The following is a 24787-nucleotide window of genomic DNA, read 5'->3' on the forward strand; positions in this document are numbered from 1 at the left end:
CACAGCCTTCATGCATTATACAAACTAGTGATGATTGAAACTTGAGCATTTTTTGTGTGTAACTGGGCAATTTTTTAGTGAACTGATAAACCTAATGAACTTGCCTGGAGGTTGTTGATAAAGTTCAGAACATTTTCTCATTATACCAATGTAACATTTTCAGTATATACATGATTTTAACTTTACTTGTATCTGTAATACTGTTTAGACAGAGGCTTCTTACAAAGTACTACCAATTTATTTTTATAGTGATACGGAAAGTTACTTCGTCCTGTGATGATTAAATTTAAAAAATAAGAACCATGCTTCTAGTTGAGTACCATACCATAGAAGAAATGTTCTCAGTCAAGGTACATACTGTCGGTATCTTTTAAGAGAATTTTAGTTTAAATGTGATTATTCTTTTTTTTTTAGAAGAAGAATGACAGGTGTACTATTGATAGCACCAGTTTGAAGATTTCCAAACAGGCACAAATATTTCTCTCATCAGATTTTATGGACTGATTAGATCAGGAGAAATAAGGCTTGAATGAAAATGCAGTTATAGCCACACTTTCTTAACTGAATGTGTTGAGCTGTTTTCCAGTTGTAGACTGGCAATAGATCATTTTGCAATACTAGGCAAGTGATCTAATGTGAAAATGAAATTGTAGAATAGCAGATAGAAGTTACTTGGAAACTAAGAGATGCTTTATTTTCAGGAAGTTTTAATATACTTTCTGCAATAATTGTATGCACTTTTTTACTGCATTTTTTGTATTTGCATGGATTCTGATCCACACAGTTCTGCGGTTTAGGGATAGTACTTGCAGGAATTCTCAGTTTGAAGCTCTTAGCTCTTAATATGTAGCACTATAGGAATATTTTTTTTAAATTAATTACAGAAATGTTGTCACAACATTGTTTATATCTGAAGTAATTCTACATCTATTTTATGAATTGTAAAAGATACTACATCATATTTGTCTCCACTTACTCAAAGCTGAGAGTGCCATTAGTTGATAAATTTAAGTGTTTGATAACCTCTTCTAGAGTGAACATTCCAAAGTTTTTAACCATGCTCTTCTGTATTAATCCCTCAGTGAAGGGACAAGAGTTGCTTCACAGTTCAGCATTTTTTAACCAATGTAGCATATGGATTGAAGAGGCAGCAGGACTTTTGTTTGTACTTGGGGTAAACAAGACATGTGAGGAAGGTAAAATGTTTTTGGAGTAACTGAGTGTTAAATGCATTAGTCAGTTTTCTAGAGTACATTGACTTTCTGCCATGGACTGCACAAATGTTCTTTCCATGAAAGTTAGGTTTCTGGAGCAGAAAAGTGGTTTCTAAGTTCGTGTGCCTACAGAGACAGATGATATGGTAACGAGAAGTTGTATCCAGATGAACCATACCTCATCCTGTTATGCTTTCATGTGTTAAGCCTTTGTGTAGTATAGGAGGCAATTTATCATGCCTTGCAACTTTTTCTTTCTTGCTTCTAACTTACTGTGATACTTTTCCTGAGACCATGTCAGCATGACAGAATCTTCCTCATTTTCATATAGATATAACAGCTTTAATTGAATCTTTCTCATTGAGAGATGGATCTGGCCTATGCATTAAGTATAATACTTCAACAAGTAGAACGCTTGAAACATTTTATTCAAGTCATTTTCACATAAACTTGCAACCATAATACGGGCATGTAACACAAGAATATGAAAGTGCAATGAAGAATACAAAGCTAGTGCCTGAATATTATAAATTAGAGCTCTTCAGATAAAGATGCAAAGTTATTGAAATTAAGAATCTTGGAAGAAAAGTGAAGGAAATAATGAAAACTTTTTAAAAAGTTGCAAAAACAAGTGGCATTTCACTGTATCTGTAGCATTTAGTTGCATAATAAAAACCTCCCAATAACATACTCTTTGGTTTTAATTCAAGTTAAAATCTTTCAGCACCTTTTAGGATTTGGAGAAAATGAAAATGCCGTATCGGCATAAATGTGAGACACAGGATAAACCACCTTTCAATGTCTCATTTATGAAATTCACCCTGCTGGTTTTGAATGAGCACACTGCAAACAATGCATGAATTATTATAGGAAAGTACATTTGGTGTTTGCACTCATTCGACACTGCACAGTAAACTTTGGAGCATAGAGAAAATGAGTAGACTTTTACTAACACAAAACATCTACACAATATGTTGGTTCCATTGGTGACCAATCTGTCATTTTTGTTACACTGTTGTCTAAAAATATGCAAATATCAGATGTATTTCAGGATTAAAAAAAATACATAACAAACCCCTCCTGTAATGAGCCTGACAGACAATACATTGCTTATGTGCAATTTTTATCTAAAGATCTGAAATGTGGGAGGTAATTGCTTCACACACATTTTCATGATTTGGCTTTTCAAAGGAAATTCAAGACTGCAAGACATCAAATTTGTACTAGAATTCTCACAAAATTTAAATCTGATTTTGCTCCCACTGAGACCAATGGCAAGATGCCTTTCAAAGATGATGGGAATAAGCCCAATGTCTGGGAAAAAGGATTCCAAAGTATAATTTGCTGTATGAAATATGGTTTTATCAAAACTTTTTATAAATGTTTTTCAACAAAAATGCATGTAATTCCACAAATATATTCCAGTATGAAAAAGGCAAGTTAAGGTGTCTGGGTCAAAACTGCAGAGCCAAGTTACTGAAAATACTGGTTGGCACTCCCCTATTTAGAACTACTTCTACAGATTCTATAATAAGCTCTTCTACTGCGTTGTGATTTACTATAGTTAAACAGGGGAAGTTAAAGTCACATTCCTTCATTTTTTTTAATCCTAAAATCTCTTGGTTTTCTAAATAGACTGTTCATGTCATTATAGGCAATTTTTGTGCTATTGTACATCACTGTCATGTTGCTTAACACACATTTCAAAACAAATACAATATTTTGCTACGGAAAAAAAAGCTACAGTTTTGTAGCTACAATATCCCCAATATTCAAAGTTATGGCGTTCAACACCTTTCCGAACCAGGCCATTCCCACTGAAAGGACTAAGTCCAGTATTACAACGTGCTCTGCCTACAGAGATACTCAAGGTCCTCTGGTTCCTTGCTGACTTCAGTGGAGTTCTGCAAGTAGTTTGGGTATAGACATGTGAGCAGGTTATTGCCTCGTAAGCCGAGGGATAAACTGAATTCCTGTGGCTGCTCTGTGTCCAATTAGTGCTCTCTTATCCCACATTCAGCATCAGGCACAATGAGGTACAAGCACACAACCTCTAACCAGGAAGCAGCCCGTGCCCACAGCCTAGCTTCCATTACAGTAGCTTTTGTGTCCATTGCCCAATCTGCTGTCAGGACTTTCACCCCAACTGTGACCTAAGGCTGTAGAAAGGTGTATGCACTTGCATCCCTTAACACCTTTTAATCTTAAAAACTCTTTGGGCTGAGATTGCAGAAGCCTAAGCTTTAAACAGACCCTCATTTGTGCAAGCATATGTAATAAATGGCTTTCTAATAAATCTAGTTTCCAAATTTTGCTTCTGTTTGATGCCCATGCTGGTGACCGATGGCTAAAATGGATCTCTCAGCAAACAAAAAGGGACCTGCAGGTATAGATGGGGTTTGTTCTGCACACACTCCCAATGTTGAGTGATTACCATCACCGAGTTGCTGGTTCTTAGATTAAGTATACATACTAGTTGTGCAAATTTGTAACCCAGTTATGATCGAGGTGGAAATACTTTATAATTGTGAAATAAGCTTAAATATATGTAGTAAAGAAAAAGCTGATCCTTAAAGGGCAATTCATAAAACTTCCGAATTAAGTCCATAGGGTTTTGCTGCACAAACCTCTCCGTACTCCTCAGATTTTTCGTTTTTGACTACACCGAATAGCACAAGTATATTGCAATTTTTTTAAAGATACTGACTTTCCCGTGTCTCATTAGATGTTTTGATCTGCTCATTAAACTTAACCAATGCCAATCAATATTTCTAGGTCCCTTTGTTTCAAAAGTAGATCCTTTATTTTACGTGATCAGAAATCTTATGAAAAAAAAACGCCAGATCCCCTTGTGATATGTTATTTCACAGTTTAAAAACAAAATCACAGCTACTGTAGCTTACAGCAGGGTGCACTGCAAAAGCAAAATAATTTGGGGATAGGAGGAGGAGTGGTGTACCCAGCACCAGTTAAGCAGTTCAGCAAAATCTTTAATTTGGGCTGGAAGTTTTTCCCTTTTGAAAATGTTGTATTTTGTTCCTGAACAGCCTGAAGTAGGATGTTAAATACATTGACTTTTTTTCTCCCTCTAAATATAGTATATTTTCAAATTCATTGTTTGAGTACTGAGATACTCATTTTTAAAGTCAAATACAGTACTTAAGGGGGAAGCAGGTAGTAGGCTTTTGCTAGAGATTCCAACCTACTTCTGTTTGTGGTGCCACCTGAGTTTATCGCCTCTATTATTTTGATGGTTAACCTGTTCAAGTTGGATGTTTTTCACAGATGACTACATCAGGAACTCTTCATCACCGCTAAGAGCCCTCTTCTTAACAGGTGTTTATTTTTATCCACATTAAGTTTGCAGAAGTCTTTTAAAAGCCCCACCTTGAAAAATCTCTTGAACATAGAAAGGTGGCTAAGTTACTTAAGTCATTTCCACAGATGAAAAGGTTTCTTTCAAAACCCCATCTGTTTTTTACTTAAGAAAATGGAAAAACTTCTAAAGGTATTAAAAATGTAAACATAACTTTTCTTGCAGGGGTATAACTGATATATATATATATATGTATTTCTCTGCTATATGTTAATATTCCTTGAAAACTGAACATACTTTTTTTCTCATTCGTATCAACATGTCCTAGCAAGTTTTATTTTAATGGTACTGTAGCATTACTCTTAAGCTGTTTTTCATTCTGGTATTTTCTGAGATAGCTGACATTAGTACTTCCTATTGCATTTTATTATTGCATTCATTATACATAAATTTTTGCTACCTTTTAAAATATGTTCAACTCATTCACCAGTAATATTCCCACTGAAGTCTATTATCGCCTTAACTCCAAATTTTCAGGAGTTAAGAAATGCTCATGTTTTACGAATGAGTTATGATTTTCAAAATTTCAAAGTATCTGTGCATGAATCACCAGTTCCACACATTTCAATAGTAATAAAAGTAACACCAATTTTTAAATGCTTAAAATCCAGTTACAGATTTGGTTGAGAAGCAGCTGAAGTGCTTCAAAAATCACATAAGGTGTGTGGGTGTATGTGTGTATGTTCTGTAGTTTTGTTTCTATAGTGTTTACATCCTATTGGAGTTTATATAATGATACTTCAGTTCAAAACATTTGGCACGGTCTCATCCATCATCTTGCATCTTTCTCAGTATCTGTGGAAAGAGGAGAAACAATGTTATGCAGATGACACAGCACATACAAAAAGAGTATCTGCTAAATAGCCTTTTGCCAGCTTGAAGGCTAGGTCAACAAAATGGAACAGAAATTTTGTTTCCTCACCCTGCAAGAACATATTTACTTGTTAACATTCACAGAGGTACCGTGGGGAGACTAGAAGCTGAAGCCGTGAAGCATAAATTTATATTTCCCTTCCACCTGAAGTTAACAGAAACAGTGTTGCTAGAAGTACCAATTAGTCCATCCTGTTACAGAGAAATGCTTTAAAAGCTCCTGTCACAGCTCCACCAAAAGTAATCTCTCATGACCTGCAGGACGCCTGCTCTTTTTCCTCTGTTTCCTGCAAGTCTGACCAGCACATGACAAGAACAGAGGATTTTGTTGAAGCGATTTTGTTGAAGCCATTTGATTTGTCACATTTATGACCAAAGTGTGATTGCAAATACAGATCTCCACATTGGCACGGGAAAACGTTTCTCATTTTAGCCTCGTTTAACTACTGGTCTTCCTAATACAAAGTAAGGAATCTGTATTTTAAAGGCTAATTAAGCAATAATCACATTAATTCAATATGTTTGTTTCACTGATGCTGTTATAGCACACTACACTGGTCATTTATTTTACTTTCCATTTACTGGTCTGGAATTTACTTCACATAAACTTTTATACAATCTAAATGAAGCCCCTTGATAAGTATTTTGTATGAGCAACTACTATATTATCCCGAGAACTGCTTACCTCTGTGTTGCAGAAGACTTGATTGCTTTTTGTGTGTGTGTTTCACAGATACTAAGCTACAGTAGATCCAGTAGATCTACCATGAGAACATTAATTACATGAAATTCTCTTTCGGGGGGGGGGGGGGGGGCGCATAATTGTGGCATTGATTAAACTTTTAAAGAACTAAACTGTAAATGGGCTGTGTCTGGAAGAACTGTTTACAGGGAGGATGGCTACTGTGTCAGCAGCAGCAGCAAAGTAACATACATGTGTGGGATTTTGCAGAACGTCTTAAGAGCTATGTAACTGCTCAACAGTTTTGTGTGGATGCTATAAATGAGCACAGAAAGGTTTTAGTGCAAATGCAAAGAAGGTGTGGGCCAGAGGTAGTTACTGAGCAGCCCAGACAGTAGCAGCAATTTTGAAAGTGCTATATATCCTGATGACACACTTGCAAGAGTGAAAATCTCACAATTGTTTTTCAGGACTAAATAATTTTTAAAAATCAGGGCTAGCCTTACGGAAATAGTTTAGTTAGCGGAGGCCAGGATTTGGAAGCTATGCATTTACCAAGAGCAAAGCAATCGTTCCCATCGTTCCTGCCAAAACAGACTTTTGAAAAGTACCATCTGAATTTTGAATTAACACACGAGGTCCTGAAACCACAGCACAACACACTGAAGAAACTGGTATCACAATGGTGGGAGCTACTTTTTTCAATCTAAAGTAAATCTCCAAGCTTACAAATCTCTTTGTCAACTCAGTACTGTCAATATGAAACAGTTGCAAAAACAAAGGAATGTACTTACGGTGAAATTGTACAGCCAGAGGCATATGCATGGTGGCCTGTATAGCGTATATCACAGCGTACTATATTGTTGGAGTAATCAGATTCAGGCACCAAGTAGCTGGGGTTTACACTCACCTTGAGGGGAGAAAGCACAGTGTTGTCTACTTCCAAGTTTAAACTGATAACTTTCAAAAGTTATATAATCAAATATAATCAAAAGTATAATCAAAAGAATATATGCATATAATTTGCTGCTTTAAAAAACAAACAAAAAAAACCCCAAACCCTAAAATGCCCCACTCCCAATACGCTTACCTTCAGAATATAATTTCCAGGTTTTACATCTGTAATATCAATCCACTGGCAATCTATATCAGCATTGTAAGTGTCGTAGCAGCCAGGGCTCAGTCCCTTAAAAACGAAGTTAAGATGGATGTAAAAAAATCATTAGGAATAGTAACATTCTAGACATTAGGGACTCTCAGACTGAAGTTCACTTAACTGTCATATTTTTCTAAGAAAATTACCTCAGTAAATGAGGCTTGTTCTTTCTTGGCATTTTATTTGAATATTAAACTAGAACACATAAGTCTAACACACTACTTTTATAGACAGCACTGTATTACTGCTACATAAGAAACACCTATACTATTGATAGTTGTTCATCTGCGAGATAGCTGTACTTGTTACAGTACTCCTTTTATGTAAATATTGTTGATGCTATTAGTCACTGTTCATTACAAAAGATGAGAATAAAATCAAAACCGACCAAAGGCTGGACCTAAATATCTGTAAATCTCAAGTAAATAGCTTCCAAGGTCCTTGAGTACAAACTTGATCACTGTGTTGGAACGTGTCTCTACTCTTAGGAATAATGCAACTTTTTTGCTATAGATGTGCTCTGCCACAGTGCCATCTTTGAATAGTGCAGTTTACGGCCATTTTCACATTGAGTTTTGCATGGAAGTGTCGTCTCTTCAGGCAAATAGTGACACAAGAATCTGAGAGAACTGAAAATGTAGCCTTTCTTCCAAATGAATCTTTTCTGAAAACTTTGCTGTTAGGAACATTAGTAAAAATCTCCATGTATGAGTGTATCAGTGGTTCAAATCTGGTGTCATTAACTGTGGCCAACATAGATTGCTCTAGGCAAAGCTGATCTGCTCTGGCGACACACAGTGCACAAAACCCAAGTGTTGCAGGAATTCCCTCTTGACCCAGCTGGTGATCAGCTCAGACTCTCGCACGTATGTGCCAAGTCTGAGGCTGGAGGAAAGTTTTACAGCCCCGTTACAAACCCCTGAAATATGGGCTTCCAGTGGAAACGCTGACACAGCCATGATTCTAGTGACACAAATACTGCAGCTGTAAAATATGTATGTTGCTTAGCTAGATGTCATTGTTTACAGAAGGAGAAAAGATATTTATAAAACCTCTTCAAAGCCTTTCTTTATTGCAGATCATTCATTACATTTAAAATTCAAATGTGGACACGTCAGCCAGTAAAGCATAGCTGCCATTTCTCTGTGATAAAATAACTACCTTCTAGATTAAAAACTGCAGAATAAGGGATACAAGTTTATGTATAAGTATGGCCACACCGAGTTAAACCACAGATCCATCAAGCCTCAGTATCATGTCTCTGACAGTGGTCAGCAGCAGATGCTTGAGGAGAAAAGAACGTAAAAAATGGGATGTGTAATGTCCTTTACCCAGGCAAATTCCTTCCACTAGGCATTGAATTTAACTGCATTTAAGACATGGCGTACCATCAGATTTTTCTGTTTAATGGTCTCCATTACTTTGGCTACATTGTTTTTGAACCCATGTAGATATTTATGATCTCTCCAGCATCCTACAGCAAGGAATTTAATATTTTATTCATGTGTCAAAACAGCACCCCTGTGTTTTAAAGCTGTTATCTGGCAGTTCTTTTGGATGTCCTTAAATTCTTTTATTGGGAGGAACAGTCGATATCAACAATTTCATCTTTCCATCCAGGACTACTCAAGATTTCCTATTATTTCTGGTTTTCCAAAAGTGTCTATGGGCATTTCCATTGTCAATGGGAATAGTCTATGAAATCTTTTAAGTGTGGTAGCCATACTACACTACTGATCATCCTTGTTTTCCTGGGGTTAGTTGGTTTGATTTTTTTAAGGTTTTCTGTAGCAGTTTTGAGAAGTGGTGACCACAGCTCCATGCAATATTCAAAGTAGGAGTCTACCATGAATTTGTGTGATATCATAATGGTACATTTCATTTTTTATCTATTCCCTTAATAAGCCCTAAGACCTTGTTTTACATTTGTATATGACGCATCATTATGTTCACGTAGCTGCCATTCTCTTTAACAGCCTTCTATACACACATAAAACTATGCTCTTAAGTTTTCTGTGTTGGACTGCCAGCCGGTAGCTATAGGTATTAGGGAATTCAGCACCTCACAGCCTCATGCTCTGTAAGGGAGAAAATACTGGCTACAAACTCTGGGACTAGCCAAGGACATCACTGAGCAGTCTGTGGGGAATGAACACTGGAAACCACTTCTTTACTGACTCTGTCTTGAGTTCTTGACTAGTCCTATAAGCACAAGAACTTGTGGTGTGTTTTAATATAGTTCGGTTACCAGTGATGCTAGCTAATGAGTGTCCCTGCATTTTAATGAGACACCCACGTTTAGCAGCATCTGGGTAAACTGTAAGTCTCCAAGTGGCTATCCTGGCCTCTATGATGGAGAACTTCAGAGCTAGTTAGGGCATCAGTTGATTGGTAGAAAAATACCCAAAATACCCAAAGCACCCAAAGATAAATTAGAAGGGGGGAAAGAAACTGGTTGTCTCCAAACGAAGTCTTACCTGTGTATGCGCGGTACATGCATACCGTCTGTAATATCCATAATCACAGGAGGTATCTTCGAGACAGAAACTTGCTTTGTGTCCTTCAGCAACCTTTCTATGTGAGCTTGCATCCAACAAGTCATAGTGGCTGAATTCATCCATGCTGTGATAATGTCTGTAAAACCATAGGTACATGATTAAAGATGGATCAGGTCTTGTCAATAACAGTTCTAACATATTTGATCTACCTTCTGTTAGATCTGACCAAATTTTATTTATTACATAGAACTTCAGTGTTAGTATACTTTACTATTGCTGCCTATTCAGTTAAGGGTTTTTTTCAGCATTCTAATTTTCAATTACTATGGAAATGCCATCTTCTATAAATAATACATTTTAATTTAAGGGAAAGACTCCATAGCAGCACTGTTTTTCCAAAATTTCCTGTTTCCGCTCTTCTCCAATAACAATAGCAAGCATTAAGTAGTTCAAGTTTGCATTGTACATCTTATAACTGCCTTTAGCCAGAGTTTTGCTAGGAATTCTTACCTTACATACTATAAATTCCAGGGGAGTTTGCTATTTGCTAGAAAAAACCCAACGATTTACTTTCACGTTTTGATGGCCCTCAATCAGTGTAACACATTTATAATGCTAGTGACAATAAAATCTGCATAAATAAATCAGCTTATGTGTAATAGCAGTGGAGATCTCCTCCGATGCCAACAATTTTTTTAGTCTATACTTAATGTAGTCTCCATTTCAAAAGTGTGTGTGCTTCGGATCTGGGCACAGTGGGTTATTTTTCTTGCTGTCACGCACAGTGGGTTCTAGTCGGACTTGAACACCTATTATCCTTGTAATTTCACTTTTTCCAAACACATGGAAAACTAAACTTGTACTATCAACCGGCACTCTGCGCAGCGTTTGGCTGTCATTACTTACAAATGTTTTCAGCTCATGAGGTATATGAAAAAGATATAATTAAACAGAATTCAAATCTATTGTTAAAATGAAGAGAAGCGCACAAGCCTCACAAGCATGCATGTCAGGAACACTAAAACTGGTCTACAAATGATGATGACTAACACTGAATTCTGATGGCTAGCCAAACTAATTGGCAGTTGTAGTTCATTTCCAAATAGGCTTGTATCACTGTCATGGAAATGATCACGAGAAATGCATTTTTTGTAGGCAATGTATTTTCTGTCCAAGAAATGAATCAACATCAGAGACACTTTGCATCTGGATAGCAATATCTGGGCTATGATGGCAGAGTAAGAAACAGCTTTTCTGCAAATGGGACATTTCAATTGCTCTCTATCCATTTCATCCATTTATCAACTTTGTAAGCTCCAGGATTGGGGGGTTTTTGTTGTTGGAAGTGATTTTTTTCAGGGGTGGGTATTAACTAAGGCATTTATAGAGGCTTTTTTTTCTTCGCTTTGATTTAGTTTCAGCTTTTTTGATCCTTACAAGATTTATAAACTAGTAATATCAGTCTCTTTTTGAAATAATTTGTTCTGATACTGATTTTTCATTAAAAGCTTAAAGCCTCTGAAGCTAGACAGAAATACTCCATTGATACCAGGGGCCTTTAGATCAAGCCCACATTACATACTACTTTTTTAATGAAGTAATACTAGGTTATTATTTATGTACCCATAACCGCAGGATTGTATTTTAAATAAGGTGGAAGTAAGGTAAGCTTTCCAGAAGTTTACAATTGGTCCTTCTATGAAATAGCAAAAATCGGAACAAATCGGCAAACTGTTGTATGTGAATTTTCTGAAAAGGTACAAGTTTGCAGCGTTACCTGCTCCCAAAATGTTGAAAATGTTCTACTACATTTGCCTTGCCATGTTTCCAGCAATTTTGCTGTTTCTAAAGTAATACTGCCATAAGGAAGTATCATGATATGATAAAGGACATTAATAATGGGATCAATCAACTCAGTATCTTCTATTTTCTGGATTGACCAGACCATTCTTTGTCAGGAACTAACCCATGAAATCCAGGTCAATAAGTATGGGTCAGTGTTTACAATAATGTGTTATAGGGAACATGTTAGTAGATGTGCATTTTGGCGTTTCCACAGTTATTTTAACATAATTGGGACTTTTAATTATGGGTTCCACTTACATGTAACTGGACTATAATCCATGTAAAATATATGTAAAGGGAGAAGGTGCTACTGTCGAGACTTGTCTCTGTAATGAATTCCTACTTGTGAGAGTTTCATATTTCTAGATAAGCTTCATAACCATTTTGGTTTCCTGTGGCTATATAAAGAGTAATTACCACTGCCCTAAAATTGATCAGACAGTAAAAGGCTGAAGTTTCCCCATGGCTTCCCCCTGCTTCACTGCAGTTTTAGAAAATGTCACCCTGTAAGTGAAATTTGTTAGTAAAAAGATAATTAGAAGGTACCATACTGAGCACTTCACTCACTGGTGACAGCTGTGCCACTCCCATGAATAACGGGGTCTGCTGGGCAGAAAATCTGATGTGCCTTGATTTTTCACTCGTTGGGGGAATCTCAGGAGCACCCGATTGTCATAGTCTCTAACATCTGCTCGATAAGCTGAACTGTAAAAATGCAAAAAAACGGAAGCCGTAAGTACATGCAAGAAACAGTTTAATAAACACTTCAGTTTGTCTCAGAAGTAACTAGTAGCACAATTTTTTTTTCAGCCATCTTAAAGCTCATGCATTGGAGACACACAAGAATTCCACGTGGTATGCTCAGAAGTGCCTGGTGTCAGACCACGACCTGAGTAAGATTCAGATCGGCTTCTAGCAAAAAAAAAGGGAGTTCAAAACCTTGACTCTGTGCCTCCGTCTTGGAAGCAGATCACTGCTTATCTGTAAAATTACTCTGGTACCAAAAATACAATTTCATCGGTTGCTGTTAACAAAATAACTCACTGTGTATGTAAGATCACACAACAGATGTTTCTGTTGTAGAAAAAAATGAATATATATGTGCCTCAGGCTGTATTTTCCTATTTGACACATCTATTATCTAGTCCTTTAAGCCAGCAAGATAGCCAGCAAGAACATTTCCATTAGTCTTCACTGTAAAGTTAGCATAAAAAGTACTACTTCCTATGCCTCGTTTTCTTTTTCCAGCAAGTGAAGAAAGAGTCTAAAACCCTGGAAACAGTCTGACATCAATTAATGATGCTGGTAAATAAATAAAATCTGTTTTGCACGATAAGGTATCAAACAAAATGGTTCAAAACAGCCCCGTTAATTTCTTTCCAAACAAAACAGGAAAAATCCCTCTTTGCCAGCTGGACAGGACCTAACTTCATGGCAAAGCTCTTATCTCAACACGTTAAAAGACTTTGAAACACTTTTCAGGGAGATTTTATTCTTAGGAGGTATTACAAGGCATAGGCCCAGAAACAATTAGCAAGTTATAATTTTAGTAGTAACTTTTGCTGATTAAGAGTAGGGTTGGTCTTTTTTCTTTTTTAAATGGAGTAGGGTATGATCTTTTTTGGTTGGGGGATGAAGGTGAAAATCACCACATTCAAGCAGGTTTTTTTAGGTGCCTCCATTTTGCAAAATTATGATATGTTGGACTGAGCCTGATAATAGAAACGTGCAATATAACTTTTCACAAAATGTAGGTTCTTCGAAGCATCTGTAGTTTGTCTCTCTAATATGGCGGTATCGTATTCTTATGTTCAAACTCCACCATCTGCCACGGGCTTCAAAGAAGGTTACAAGCAGGGCTAGGTTTGCTCGGACCATCGAGCCTCAGGTACTCCGTGGTGGGCGCAGGGGCACAGGAGCCCGCAGCGAGCCGTGACGCGCGGTGGTGCCTACCTTGCCAGGCAGTTCTCCTCGGCAGCGCATCTCAAGTTATACATGGACATCCTCTGGACGTAAGTGGACGCCTGGATGTAATAGGGATCCGGGACTAAGTCAGGGAGACCTGCAGTTCATCAAACCAACCACAGAACAGCAAGATCAACCCAGGACACGTCTGCAAATACTTGGCCGCCGTCCCAGTCGTGAGGCGCCGCCGTTCCGCTGCGGACCCCTGCCCACCACAACGCTCGCTCTCCCCCTTGCTCCTTCGGCGTTTCTCAAAGGCCGCATCGCAAGCGCGACGGCCGGACCCCCGCGGTGGGCTGCCCCCCCCCGCGCCGCCCCCCCCGCCCCCCCCAGCCACGGCAGTGGCCGCTGGGCCCCAGCCGCCTGCCGGGAGGGTTTTTCCCCGAGCGAGGGGCGGTCAGGGCACCGACCCCCGCACCGACCCCCGCACCGCGTCCCCTGGGGACGCTCCGCGATGGCACCGACGGGCGCCGGGGGGGAGCGGGGCGGCGCGGCGGGGGCGGCGGGGGGGACGGGGACGGGGAAGGGGAAAAGGAAAGGGAAAGGGAAAGGGGAAGGGGAAGGGAAGCAGGAGGGCTCTTACCGTACTGGAAGTAGCCGGTGCCGTAGCCGGGTCTGTACCTGCTGCCCTGGCGGGGCCTCTCGTACGTGTCGTAGTAGTTGTAATAGGGGTTATCGTCCGTGTACTTATAGGGGTTGTACGGGTCGTCCCCCACCATGACATCTTCCCGCCTGGGTCTGAAGCTGCTGAGAGGCGGCGGGGCGCCAGCCCCGGTGCTGCTCCGGTTGGTGTCGGTGCCGGTGCCGACGGCGGGGGCGCTGGGGTCGCTGGGTCGCGACGCCCCCGGGGAGGTGCTCCTGGCCGCCCCGGCCGCCGCGGGGGTGGCGGCCCCCTGGCTCCGCTGCCCGGCGGCGGCGCGACCCCCGGAGGGAACCTGGTAGCCGGCCTGGAACCAGTGCCGTGCGCCGGGGTCCCCGCGGTTGCCGTTGGCGGCCGGGGGCTGCGCGGCGGCGGCGGCGGCGGCGGTGGCGGTGGCGGTGGCGGCGGGGCGGGCGGCGGCTCTCCGCGGCAGCGAGCCGTTGTTCCGCAGCAGCAGGATGGGGCTGCCCGCCGCCTCCGCCGCCTGCCTGCGCCGGGGCGGCTGGTACTGGGAGCCGAGGCTGAGCAGGCTGTACACCTGCCCGTTGTTCTCCCACTGGATCCGCTGCCTCCAGGCGGCGGGGGGCGGCGGGGGGTCCCGGCGCGGCGGCGGCTGCTGGCAGCCGGCGGGCCACAGGCAGCTCCAGTAGATGCACGCGTGCAGCTGGGCGAGCAGGAGCCCCGGCGGCGCGAATTGCATCTTCTCCTCTGTGGGGGTGCGGCGGGGTAGAGAAACGGGCGAGAGTGCGGGGGGCAAGCGGACAGCGAGGGGCGCCTTCCTGCCCGGACGGGGCGGGGGTGCGGGGCGGCCGGGGGCTGCGCCTCTGGAGGGGTTAGGCGGGCAGCGGGGTCTCAGGCGCGGCGGGACCCGGGCGGTGCCATCGGGCAGGTCGGGCCGTCGCGAAGGAAACCCGGCCCAGGGGAGGCGGCGGGAGCAGCTTTTCTTCTCGCCGATATTTATAGGCGAGGGGATGCGAATGGGCGCCGGAGCAAACAATCAGCCTCTCATCGTTCTCCGGCCCGCGCTGGTGTCTGGAGCGAGGGAAGGAGGAGGAGGAGGAGGAGAAACCAGGGACTTTAAACTTGCTGGCACGCTCGCAAAGTTACACAAGCCCCGCTGGCTGGGCTGGCTGCGCCCCCGCCATTTGTTCACGTAATGCGGCTGGAAACGTGCGGCCCTGACAGTTCCCCCCCGGCCGCCCCCCGCCCGCCCGCGCGGGGGGGACCGGGGGGGGCCGGGGCGGCGAGGGCCGGCGCGGCGGCGGGGGCTCCCCATCCTCCCCATCCATCCTCCCCATCCTCCCCATCCATCCTCCCCATCCTCCCCATCCATCCTCCCCCCGCGCCCGGCGAGCCTGCGGCGGGCGGGCGCGCTCAGACACACGTAGGCTGCCAGAGTATGCCGTGGGGCAGCGCCAAAGTATGCAAAGGAAAAATGCTATTAGCTCATCAGCGCTGGAGCGACTAGAAACGGGGTGGCGGGGAGGGGGAAGGGGCCGCTAGCGAGAGAGGAAACATGTTTCTGGAAAAATGTGCTGGCAGCACATCTCCGGGGCTGGAGCAGCTGCTGGGGACCTTCGTCTCAGCGCTGAGTAACAGTCGGATCCCCTTAATGACCTCTTAATTAGGAGAAAACCTCCATCAAATAAACTCTTGACTATTGACTTTTGCGTTTTCTGCGCATGAGTCACACGAGAATTACACTGGCTTTGCTCCTCCCGGAGTAAGTTTTCATTGAAAAGTGAAATTTCACATGGGAGAGGCTTAGCCCCGTCACCAGAAAAAACAAACCTGGCTCGGGCAACGTCTCCCCAAAACCATGCTGGCAAAGAGGAGCAGGCTGTGGCCCGAAAGCATTTCCCTTCCTTCCTGCTTTTACACAAGTTCATCAACACTGTGTTCTGATAAGTTCAATCACCCAGCAAGGCAAATGAATTAAGGTCCGTGGATTTCAGCCAAAACTCCTTTTGGGTGTATTTTTCCAACGGCTGTTTGCTTATGAATCCTTGCAAAGGAATGGAGAAGAATACACAAAAGTTCTCCTTTACCAAAAGTTTGGTGGTAAGGATTTTTCTGAAGCAGTTCCTGTCAAAGTGATCAGCCCAGGCTGGAAGATTTTACTCTACTGAGGCAGATGCAAAGCATCTTCCCATCCCTGCTGTCTTCCCCAGGTCAGATGAACAGTCCACATGCTACTGGCCAGGCAGGTATTTGCTATGGCATTTGGACATTCCTCATACAGTTCTTTTTTTTTATATTTATATATACATATATAAATATAATATTTTCTTTTGATTGCATATTTCTGCAAATGGTTCACACTTCATAATCTAAATACTGTAAAACACGGTCCTTCGTTGTGGCTGGGACAAACTGTGAATTGCTGATTTACACTGTGACCTAATTACTAGTCATAATACTTAGCTTTAAAGTAGCTTTTTGTAGCCCCTGAGATCAGTAGTGCCATCCTGGGCATCAAAGTTACCGCTGTGGGTCAGAGGCTGTGACCAGTGCCTGATACCGGCTGCTGGCCAAGCCAGGCTTGCTTGCTGTGCTCCTGGTCTGGTCAGGCCTGTGCTGCAGCAAGTGTGCAGCCTTGGGTCTACTTCCCTGCCATCACCTGAAGAACTTAGGCTAGGGTTTTAAAATTGCTGGTAAATTAGCAGTTAACTGTAAAAATTCCCAGTCTGGAGAACGCTGAGGAGCACAGCAAAGGTATGCACCAAAGTAGGCAAAATCTTTGTACTTGGGAACAGCCCCGATAGCAAAGTGGGTGTTGGTTGTAACGGCTAGCCAGCACCAGGCTGGTGGGGAGCATCTGCGGGACTGGGCTTCCCACCAGAACCAGTGACCAGTGTCTTTCCACATGTGGGTTATGTCTGACACTCGGGTCAGTACTAGTCTGGACAGCCTGCTACAGTGGTGGTTGGGTTTGGGCTCTTATTTGTCATGTTTGCAGGCTGCTCATCCCCTCAGATCTTTCTCACTGTGGCTTTGAAAATACTATTCTCCATTTAAGGGGTTGCCTAGAACAATCAGTGACTAAGACTGAGTGAAATGGAAAGGTTGAAGATTGGGAAAACACAACGCTGAAGGAATGAGGTTTCTGTCTTTCTAATCTTCCTCTAAATCTTAGTAGTGTTACAAACAGCAGGTTGTCCAATTGTGATATTAGACAATGTTTCCACACAATGGGATTCTAGCCATACTTTTTTCTCCCTTTTTTTTTTGCCTGATTAAGTAACTATTTTTCAAGAAACTGGAGAAAGCATAGTTGAGGCTAGTCGTCCCCATTTATCAGCCATTCATGTTGTTTGGCTTTTTTTCCATAGCGTGAGTTTTATTTGTTAATTAATTTTGGTTTCATAAAGCATGAAAAGCACTATCAGCATGCCTAGAGAGCCACTTATCATTAGGTTGTTATGTCCATCCAGCTACTGTCATCTCCTCACAGGTTGCCTAATTATACCTAGTTTTAATACCTTGGGTCTCTCTAGACCATCAAAAAAACCACCAGTATCTGTGACCAGAGGTATGGAGGTGAAAATCTCTGCAGTCCTTTAAAAGTCTTGGAAACAAGCCAGGAACCATGATTGCTTTAAAAATGCCTTAAAAACTGTGGAGTGGTATTAGGCTTTCTTGTGAGGTTAACACAGCTTCTTCAAAAAGCCCAGTTCTAATACTGGATCACAGTTAATTTAGTTACTTAAGCATTTGCCTACCTCCTTCTTTTTTGGAATGACTGGTATGCCTAGGTACTTGTTGCACTGGGGATTTTTATTTCTGCCGTCTACAGAAATAAATACACTCTATTTTAACTGAGTACTTAAATTTCCCTTCACCAGAAAATTACACTAATTGAAGCAGGTATCGCTAAGTAATTGCAGTAATTTCTCAAAATCTGAGACCATGAGGTATTATATATTTAGATTTAATTGGTAGGTTGTTGCAGTGCTCATTCAAAAATTACACATGGAAAAATGTCTTCAACAGCATGTGTAGCATTTGAAGCCCTCTTTATGTGTACACCACTATTAAACATCAGTTGTGAATCTCAAAAATGGGAAAATATTAACCTGTTCTTTGAAAACCAACAACGGCAACAACAAAAAACAAACAAAACCCATTATTTGAATTTGGTACATCTTAGCACACATCCTAAGGAAGATATTTTAAGGTTCTCTGAGCTTACTGTTTAAAGTGTGAATGATAAAAGCATGATAATGTAGAAAAAGAGAAGTTATTTTAAATTGCAGTTTACACCAATCATATTATTTGTTACTTTTAATGCTATTTTTTAGAAATCATCACATTTTTTGCTATAGGATGGCTAATTTGTGTTCTTGTATAGTGTTAAATTAGGATGCTTAGCTAAAGTCATATACATGAAGCCAGAAAAATAAATAATTCTATAAAAACCTAACATGAAGCTAGACAAACTGAATATGTGTTAAGTATGTTTCTTTGAAGCTGGTATTTATTTGTTTGGGATCAAAGGGTTGGTTATTGAGGAGTCATTATGAGAAAAAGCTTGAAAAGCAGCGGCTTTCTGTATCTAAGAAAAATTTTTTCCTCATCCAAGTTATTCTTGAGTAGACAAAGAACTTACTCTGATTTTTCTGTCAGTATAAACACTGAGTTCCAACTAATTTATTCAAATTTAATTGTTTTGCAGATCTTACAGTATTTTTTTATAACTTGTCATTTTTTGCATTCAGACATTCAATATTGGGTAATTTGGTTGCGTACTAGAACACCATAGATTTTTCTGAAGCACATTTTACAGTAGGTCCAGGTATCTTTATTTAGAAACTCACTTGGATTAAAAGGTTCCTAATTATAACGCATTCCATTTAATACTTGGAATTAAGATGTTAAGATATTCTTTACAATACGTGAACTTCACTAGAAACTAAGAACACTTAAGTATTTTCAGACTCACGTCTGTAATGAGATATTTTTCTTTTTAACAAACCTACTTAATTAGAGACCAGGGTTATAGACTTTTCCTGACACCAGTAGTCTTTGGAGCAGACTGTAAGAATTTATTTTGACAAAAGTTAATCTTCTAGTTAAATTTAGCTACCATTTGTAGGTCTGAGTTGAAAGTCTCTAATCAGGCAGCTTCCTATGACCATAAGTAAAGCGCAGAAGTAAACTTCCAGACTTTTTTCTGCTCTGAATTTATATAGGAACACATAGATTTTCATTGCTTCAATGAACTTGTTGATTTGTTTAAGAAAGAAAATAGTTATAATTTTATTAGTAGGTAGTCTTATTCAAAATTATCAGCCAAAATGGCACCTGGCACCTATCTAATATTTTGCATATATCTATCTGCATTACAAAACTAGTTTGTGGTTACTTTGTTTTATACACTGTGGGTAGAGCTACCGAACTGCGGATGTCTATGCGTAATGAAGGAAATTAGGCACACTTGTCTACCTCTGCAGGATCTGACAGCATTACCGAGAAAGGCAGCTACAGGACCTGAGATAGCTTTTGTTCTTTTCTTGTGTGGGACCCAAAGACAAAAGCCTTCTAATATCAGTGGATTTTTTGCTAAATCGGGGGTCTGCAGTGAGGTTTTAATAGTGAGGTTTTTTAAGTTTAGAGCATCAATGTGCTAGTAAAGCTGAATATGAATCGTTTGACAGCATGCAGTTACATGGTTTTGTACTTTAACCTAGATTTTAAAAGGCCATAGTGAAAATTAAACAAAAAGCCTCTCCATTCTTTAATTTATAGATTTATAATATACATAGAATATATATAAATCTATAATTTATATTTCATGTCTGAATATTGTTTTCTGACTTTTCTGTTTGTTTTCTATTGGTCTCCCAAAGGTTTCTATAAGAAAGATAAATTAGGCAGCTACTGCAAATACAATCAACGATTTGAAAATCCAAAGTTATTTCTTACTTGTCAGCGCCTGTAATGAAAGCTTCCCTAACTATTGTCTTAGAAGTATTCATTTCAATGGCACGCAAAACTTACCATCAGTAGTATAACTGGATATGTTTTCATTTCAGTAAGTTATCTGATGACATGTACAAAGGAATAGAAATCCAAAACAAAGTGAAGAGCACGCTGTCTGTTCATTAATGCCTGTGATAGCAACTGGTTAGTTTTACTTAGCAACATTATTAAAATTAAAACTAAATTCGTACAGTGCATGTGTAAACAGTATTTTTTTGTTGAGGGAGTTCAGTCTTGTATTGTCTTCACAAGCAGAGCACATGCTCAAGACTGCCTACCATCTCAGATCGAGCTACCTAATTCTGCTGACGTTTTCAAATACTGAGAAGAGGTAACAATGATAAACTTGAAAAACCCAAGTAAATTCAGAACAGTTCTATACACAGGCATGTCTTTGTTGTGGCAGGGCTCCAAAATGAGTCTTCTCTTCTGCATATTTTGCACAAAAAAACCCCCCCCAGCTAGTAAGTCCAAGCTGATGAAGACTTGAGAAAAGAGTTTGCTTTTAATTGAGGCATTCACGAGACTGTTCTGAGATTAAGAACATTATGTATGAAGGGAGATGAACAGACAATATTTCAAATTTGTCATTTGCCTTTCTTCTTCAGCAGAGGAGAAGTCCTTGTAAATCTGTCACAAAGTGGAACACTGTCCAACATAATGTAAAAGCAGAACACATTGGCAGAGATTTTGGAACAGGATTTTACTATGCATTTCATCAGAGCTAGTTAGTGCAGCAGTGCTCTCTAAAGCGAAGCTAACTTTGTTAAAATACTATAAAGGACTTCCAGATTCATGGTGTCTCTCTCGTTCATCATATCTAGGTTGCTTTATTTACAAGTAGATATAATTCCTAACTCTCCTACATACCTGGATCTGATTGTTCTTTTCCATCTAGCATATAACATCTTCATCGTCATAACCATTCCTGAGTTTGCATAGCTGTCACAGAGACAGATAATTTTCTTTGGGGAACTTCAGTGTCTGATGGAAAAATACCAAAAAAAGAGCCCACTTTCAAATTCCAAATGAATTTTCACAACTGACATTGGAGAAGAATTCTGTGTTATACTGATAAGGTGCATACAAAGGCTCAATGGAAACTGCAATAAATAATGCCATTGATAATGCAAAAGTGGATGCATAAAAGGTACGAAAATGATGAAGGTAGTCAAGAGCTGGCAGAGGAACTCCCATACCCTTGTGATCAGGATTTTAATTGTTGCAACTTTGTTTTCACTGAAGAGTATGTACACAGTAAACAACAAACAACCCCACATTTTTGCATGAGAGAATGTTTTAGAGGTGAACACCAAGGACATTAGAAACATAGTGTCCAGTCTGTATTCAAAAAGAAATGAAGGAAGAATAGAAACAGATGGAAAGGCCAAATTTTCCACATTGAGATCTACCTCTATCAGAACACAGAAGCCTACTTGACAAAAGGTCTTGTGATAGAGAAGCAGGTTAAAATTTATAAGGTACCTTATATTAGCCAAGCTCCCACAGAAAAAACAGTATAATTTAGGCATCTAACCACCTTTAATCCCTCTTAGATGTCTCCAGCAGTGTTTTGCTCTACCTGTTGTCAAAATATAAATGTCTGATTAGAGGGCAAGATGTTTCTAAAATAAATACCTTCACATTTCCAACTCAGTCTTGGTTCCTAGCTTGGTATTGGCAAGCAAATGTTTGATATTAACACAATCTGGCTCTGTTTTGTTTATCAGACAATTATGTGTGGAAAATTTCACCTGTAAACCCTGAAAAAGGTTTTCTGTGTGGAGTACATAAACAGATGTGGTGTGTCCTCCTGGAAGCTATGTCAAGGCATATGGATGACAGACAGGGAATTAGAGACTGCCAACTTGGCTTTACCAAGGGCAAAATCCAAAGAGTTGCAATCAACAGCTCGATGTCCAAAGGGAGATTGGTAACAAGGAGTGTCCCTCAGCGGTCCATATTGGGACCAGTGCTGCTCAATATCTTTATTAATGACACCAACAGTGGGATTGAGTGCACCCTCAGAAAGTTTGTGGATGAAACTATGCTGAATGGTGCAGTTGACTTCCTTGAGGCAAGGGATGCCACCCAGAGGGACCTTGGCAGGTTTGAGGAATAGGCCCATGTGAACCTTGTGAAGCCCAGCAAGGCCACATGCAAGTGTCGGGGCAACTCCCAGTATCAGTACAGTCTGGGGGTTAAATGGATTGAGAGCAACTCTGCAGAGAAGGACTGGGGCACAGTGGTAGGTGAAAAATTGGACATGAGCTGGCAACATGCACTTGCAACCCAGAAAGCCAACTGTGTCCTCAGTTGCATAAAATGAAAGGTGTCCAGCAGCATGAGAGAGCTGAATCTTCCCCTCTCCTGTGCTGTTGTGAGACTCCACATGGAGTACTGCATCCAGATCTGGAGTGCCCAGTACAAGAAAGACATGGAGCTGTTGAGTGGCTCCAGAGGAGGGACATGAAAATGGTCAGACAGATGGAACAGTTCTCCTAGGAGGACAGAGAGCTGGAGGCATTCGGTCTGGAAAAGAGAAGTCTTTGGGGAGACCTTATTGCAGCCTTTCAGTATATAAATGGGGGCTTACAAGAAAAACAGTGTAGTGACAGGGCAAGGGTCAACTGGCAAAGAGTCAATTTAGACTGAATGTAAGGAAGAAATGTTTTACAATGAGGGTGGTAAGACACGGGGGTAGGTTGCCCAGAGAAGTTGTGGATGCCCCATCCCTGGAAGTGTTCAAGGTCAGGTTAGATGGGACTCTGAGCAGCCTGACCCAATGAAAGATGTACCTGCTCATTTCAGAGAGGTTGGAACTAGATAACCTTTGAAGGTCCCTTCCAACCCAAACTATCCTATGTGTCTATGAAAATGGGTATATTTCCAGTTCTGAAAAAAATCAGCTTACATACAACAGTGAAGATATGCCAGGTTGCCTAAATTGATGGTCTGGACTCAAGCATTTTTTGGATGCTGAGCATTTCTTTCTCTAGTCATAATTAAGTATTCTAGGAAGACTGAAAAAAGTAGTGTCTACTTGAATGAGTCTTGGGAAGAACTTGCTTTATTTATTTACCTTTCTTGTAAGATGAAGAGAACACTAAACCTTTTGAGAATTTTTTTTGTGGTTCATATTCTCATCCTATCCAAGTACATGATCTTTGTCCTGTTATCTTTCCCCCTTACTATTCTTGTTTGTTTGTTTGTATGTTTGTTTGTTTGGGGGGTTTTGTGTTTTCTGAATTGTTAGGTCCTATTTCAAGACAGATTGTAAGCTCTCCAGGGCAGGGACGATGGCTTCCTATGTATAGGCTCTGTGATGCTCACGGTAGGGCACTGAGTTTGACTATTACTTTTGGCCACTGCTGCAACATGAAGAGCAGCACTGAATACAGAATGCTGTACTGAACAGATTTGACATTAAAAGTAAGTGAAAGCCTTCATGCAGCTGTGTGTATTATTGAACAAAGTTGACACTCAGCAATTCTGACTCAAATAAAACACCCATGGTGGTTTTCCCTTTGGTCTAAATTTCATCATAATATTTTGTCTTACATACCAATATTATGAACTCTCTTACTATCCTGCTCTGTAGTAGATATTTTTTGAAATACATTCTTAATCTAATTCCTACTTTTATCCACAGGTAATTATCAGATTTCACTTTAGGTGTTCTCATTGCTCAGATGATTGGAGGAATTACTTGAAGTAAAACATTAAGTCATGCAGTTAGACTGAAAGGAATGTTTATAAAAAGATGTTGAAGGTATATCAGGGCAATGACTGCAATATTTGCTTTACCAACTAGGAGCAGAAGAAAAGAGATATACTTAGAAAGTAGTTGTTTGGCTTCAATGAGCTTAAAAAAATGTTGATGGTAAATACCATTTTCTCCTCGCAGTGAAAAGACTCAAGCAGCTAGAAACTGAAGACCAATCTTTGAGGGTAAGCTCAGAAACTGTCACGGTATGCGCGGTTGATTTCACTGGGTTTATTCTACCTGAGCTGAGGCCCAACACAGTAATTGCTTTAAACTGCACTGCATGTGTGTCATTTCAAAGGATTCAAAATTATCCCTACACTTGATGTCATGTAGCCAAACAGAAACGTCCATGAGAATACATTACTCAGAAATGTATACACTCAGTTGTGCTAATTTCAGTTGAATACTGGAGTGACAGAAGTGGCTGCTGCCTTGATCTGAGAAAGTGGAGCCACTTCTCCACCCCTCCAGCTGACTTGTGTTGTCCCCTGTGATATATGTGTAGGCTGCGTGACTGCATCAGGTCAGGAGATGTGGTGATGATGCCACTAGGGTCTACAAGAGGATAGGCAACAGGATGGTGGAGAGAACCAATGGCAAGCAGCCTCAACTCTGGTGCAGCACTGACTTCTCTGTAGCATAAGAGGCACTAGGAAATAGCTGTGGTTTCACACAATAGCTGGGTTTGTATCAGCTATCTGTATGGTGGCATGGGGCAAGGACATGAGGACATGAGACGGGGAAAAAATAAGAACAATTAAACCCTTTACTTATCTTCCCCAGTAGA

At 40.8% G+C, this 24787-nt stretch overlaps 1 protein-coding gene across 2 annotated transcripts; it reads right to left on the bottom strand.

The window, feature by feature from the left end:
• Positions 1-1621: 1621 nt before the first annotated feature.
• On the bottom strand, positions 1622-15322 carry LOX (lysyl oxidase). 2 transcript variants are annotated; one of them, XM_056325368.1, is made up of 7 exons: positions 14193-15316; positions 13598-13706; positions 12212-12349; positions 9779-9935; positions 7236-7331; positions 6940-7055; positions 1622-5385 (listed from the first exon to the last, which is right to left on the bottom strand). In XM_056325368.1, the coding sequence occupies exons 1-7, from the start codon at positions 14947-14949 to the stop codon at positions 5379-5381; spliced, it is 1380 nt and encodes a 459-aa protein (XP_056181343.1). In that variant the 5' UTR covers positions 14950-15316; the 3' UTR covers positions 1622-5378. The 2 variants fall into 2 exon arrangements, with proteins under 2 accessions (XP_056181343.1, XP_056181344.1); XM_056325369.1 differs by lacking the exon at positions 1622-5385 and having other exon boundaries at positions 6936-7055; positions 14193-15322.
• Positions 15323-24787: the final 9465 nt, after the last annotated feature.

This window comes from Falco biarmicus, chromosome Z, assembly GCF_023638135.1.
Source record: "Falco biarmicus isolate bFalBia1 chromosome Z, bFalBia1.pri, whole genome shotgun sequence".
NCBI classification, from domain to species: Eukaryota; Metazoa; Chordata; class Aves; order Falconiformes; family Falconidae; genus Falco; species Falco biarmicus.

What these genes read in the sequence shown, in the direction of transcription:
- LOX (XM_056325368.1), bottom strand. Translation starts at nt 14,949, where the DNA reads ATGCAATTCGCGCCGCCGGGGCTCCTGCTCGCCCAGCTGCACGCGTGC. An exon ending in CACCGGCTACTTCCAGTACG is followed by an intron (nt 13,707 to 14,192) that starts GTAAGAGCCCTC and finishes GATGAACTGCAG; the next exon opens with GTCTCCCTGACTTAGTCCCG. An exon ending in GAGGAGAACTGCCTGGCAAG is followed by an intron (nt 12,350 to 13,597) that starts GTAGGCACCACC and finishes GCATTTTTACAG; the next exon opens with TTCAGCTTATCGAGCAGATG.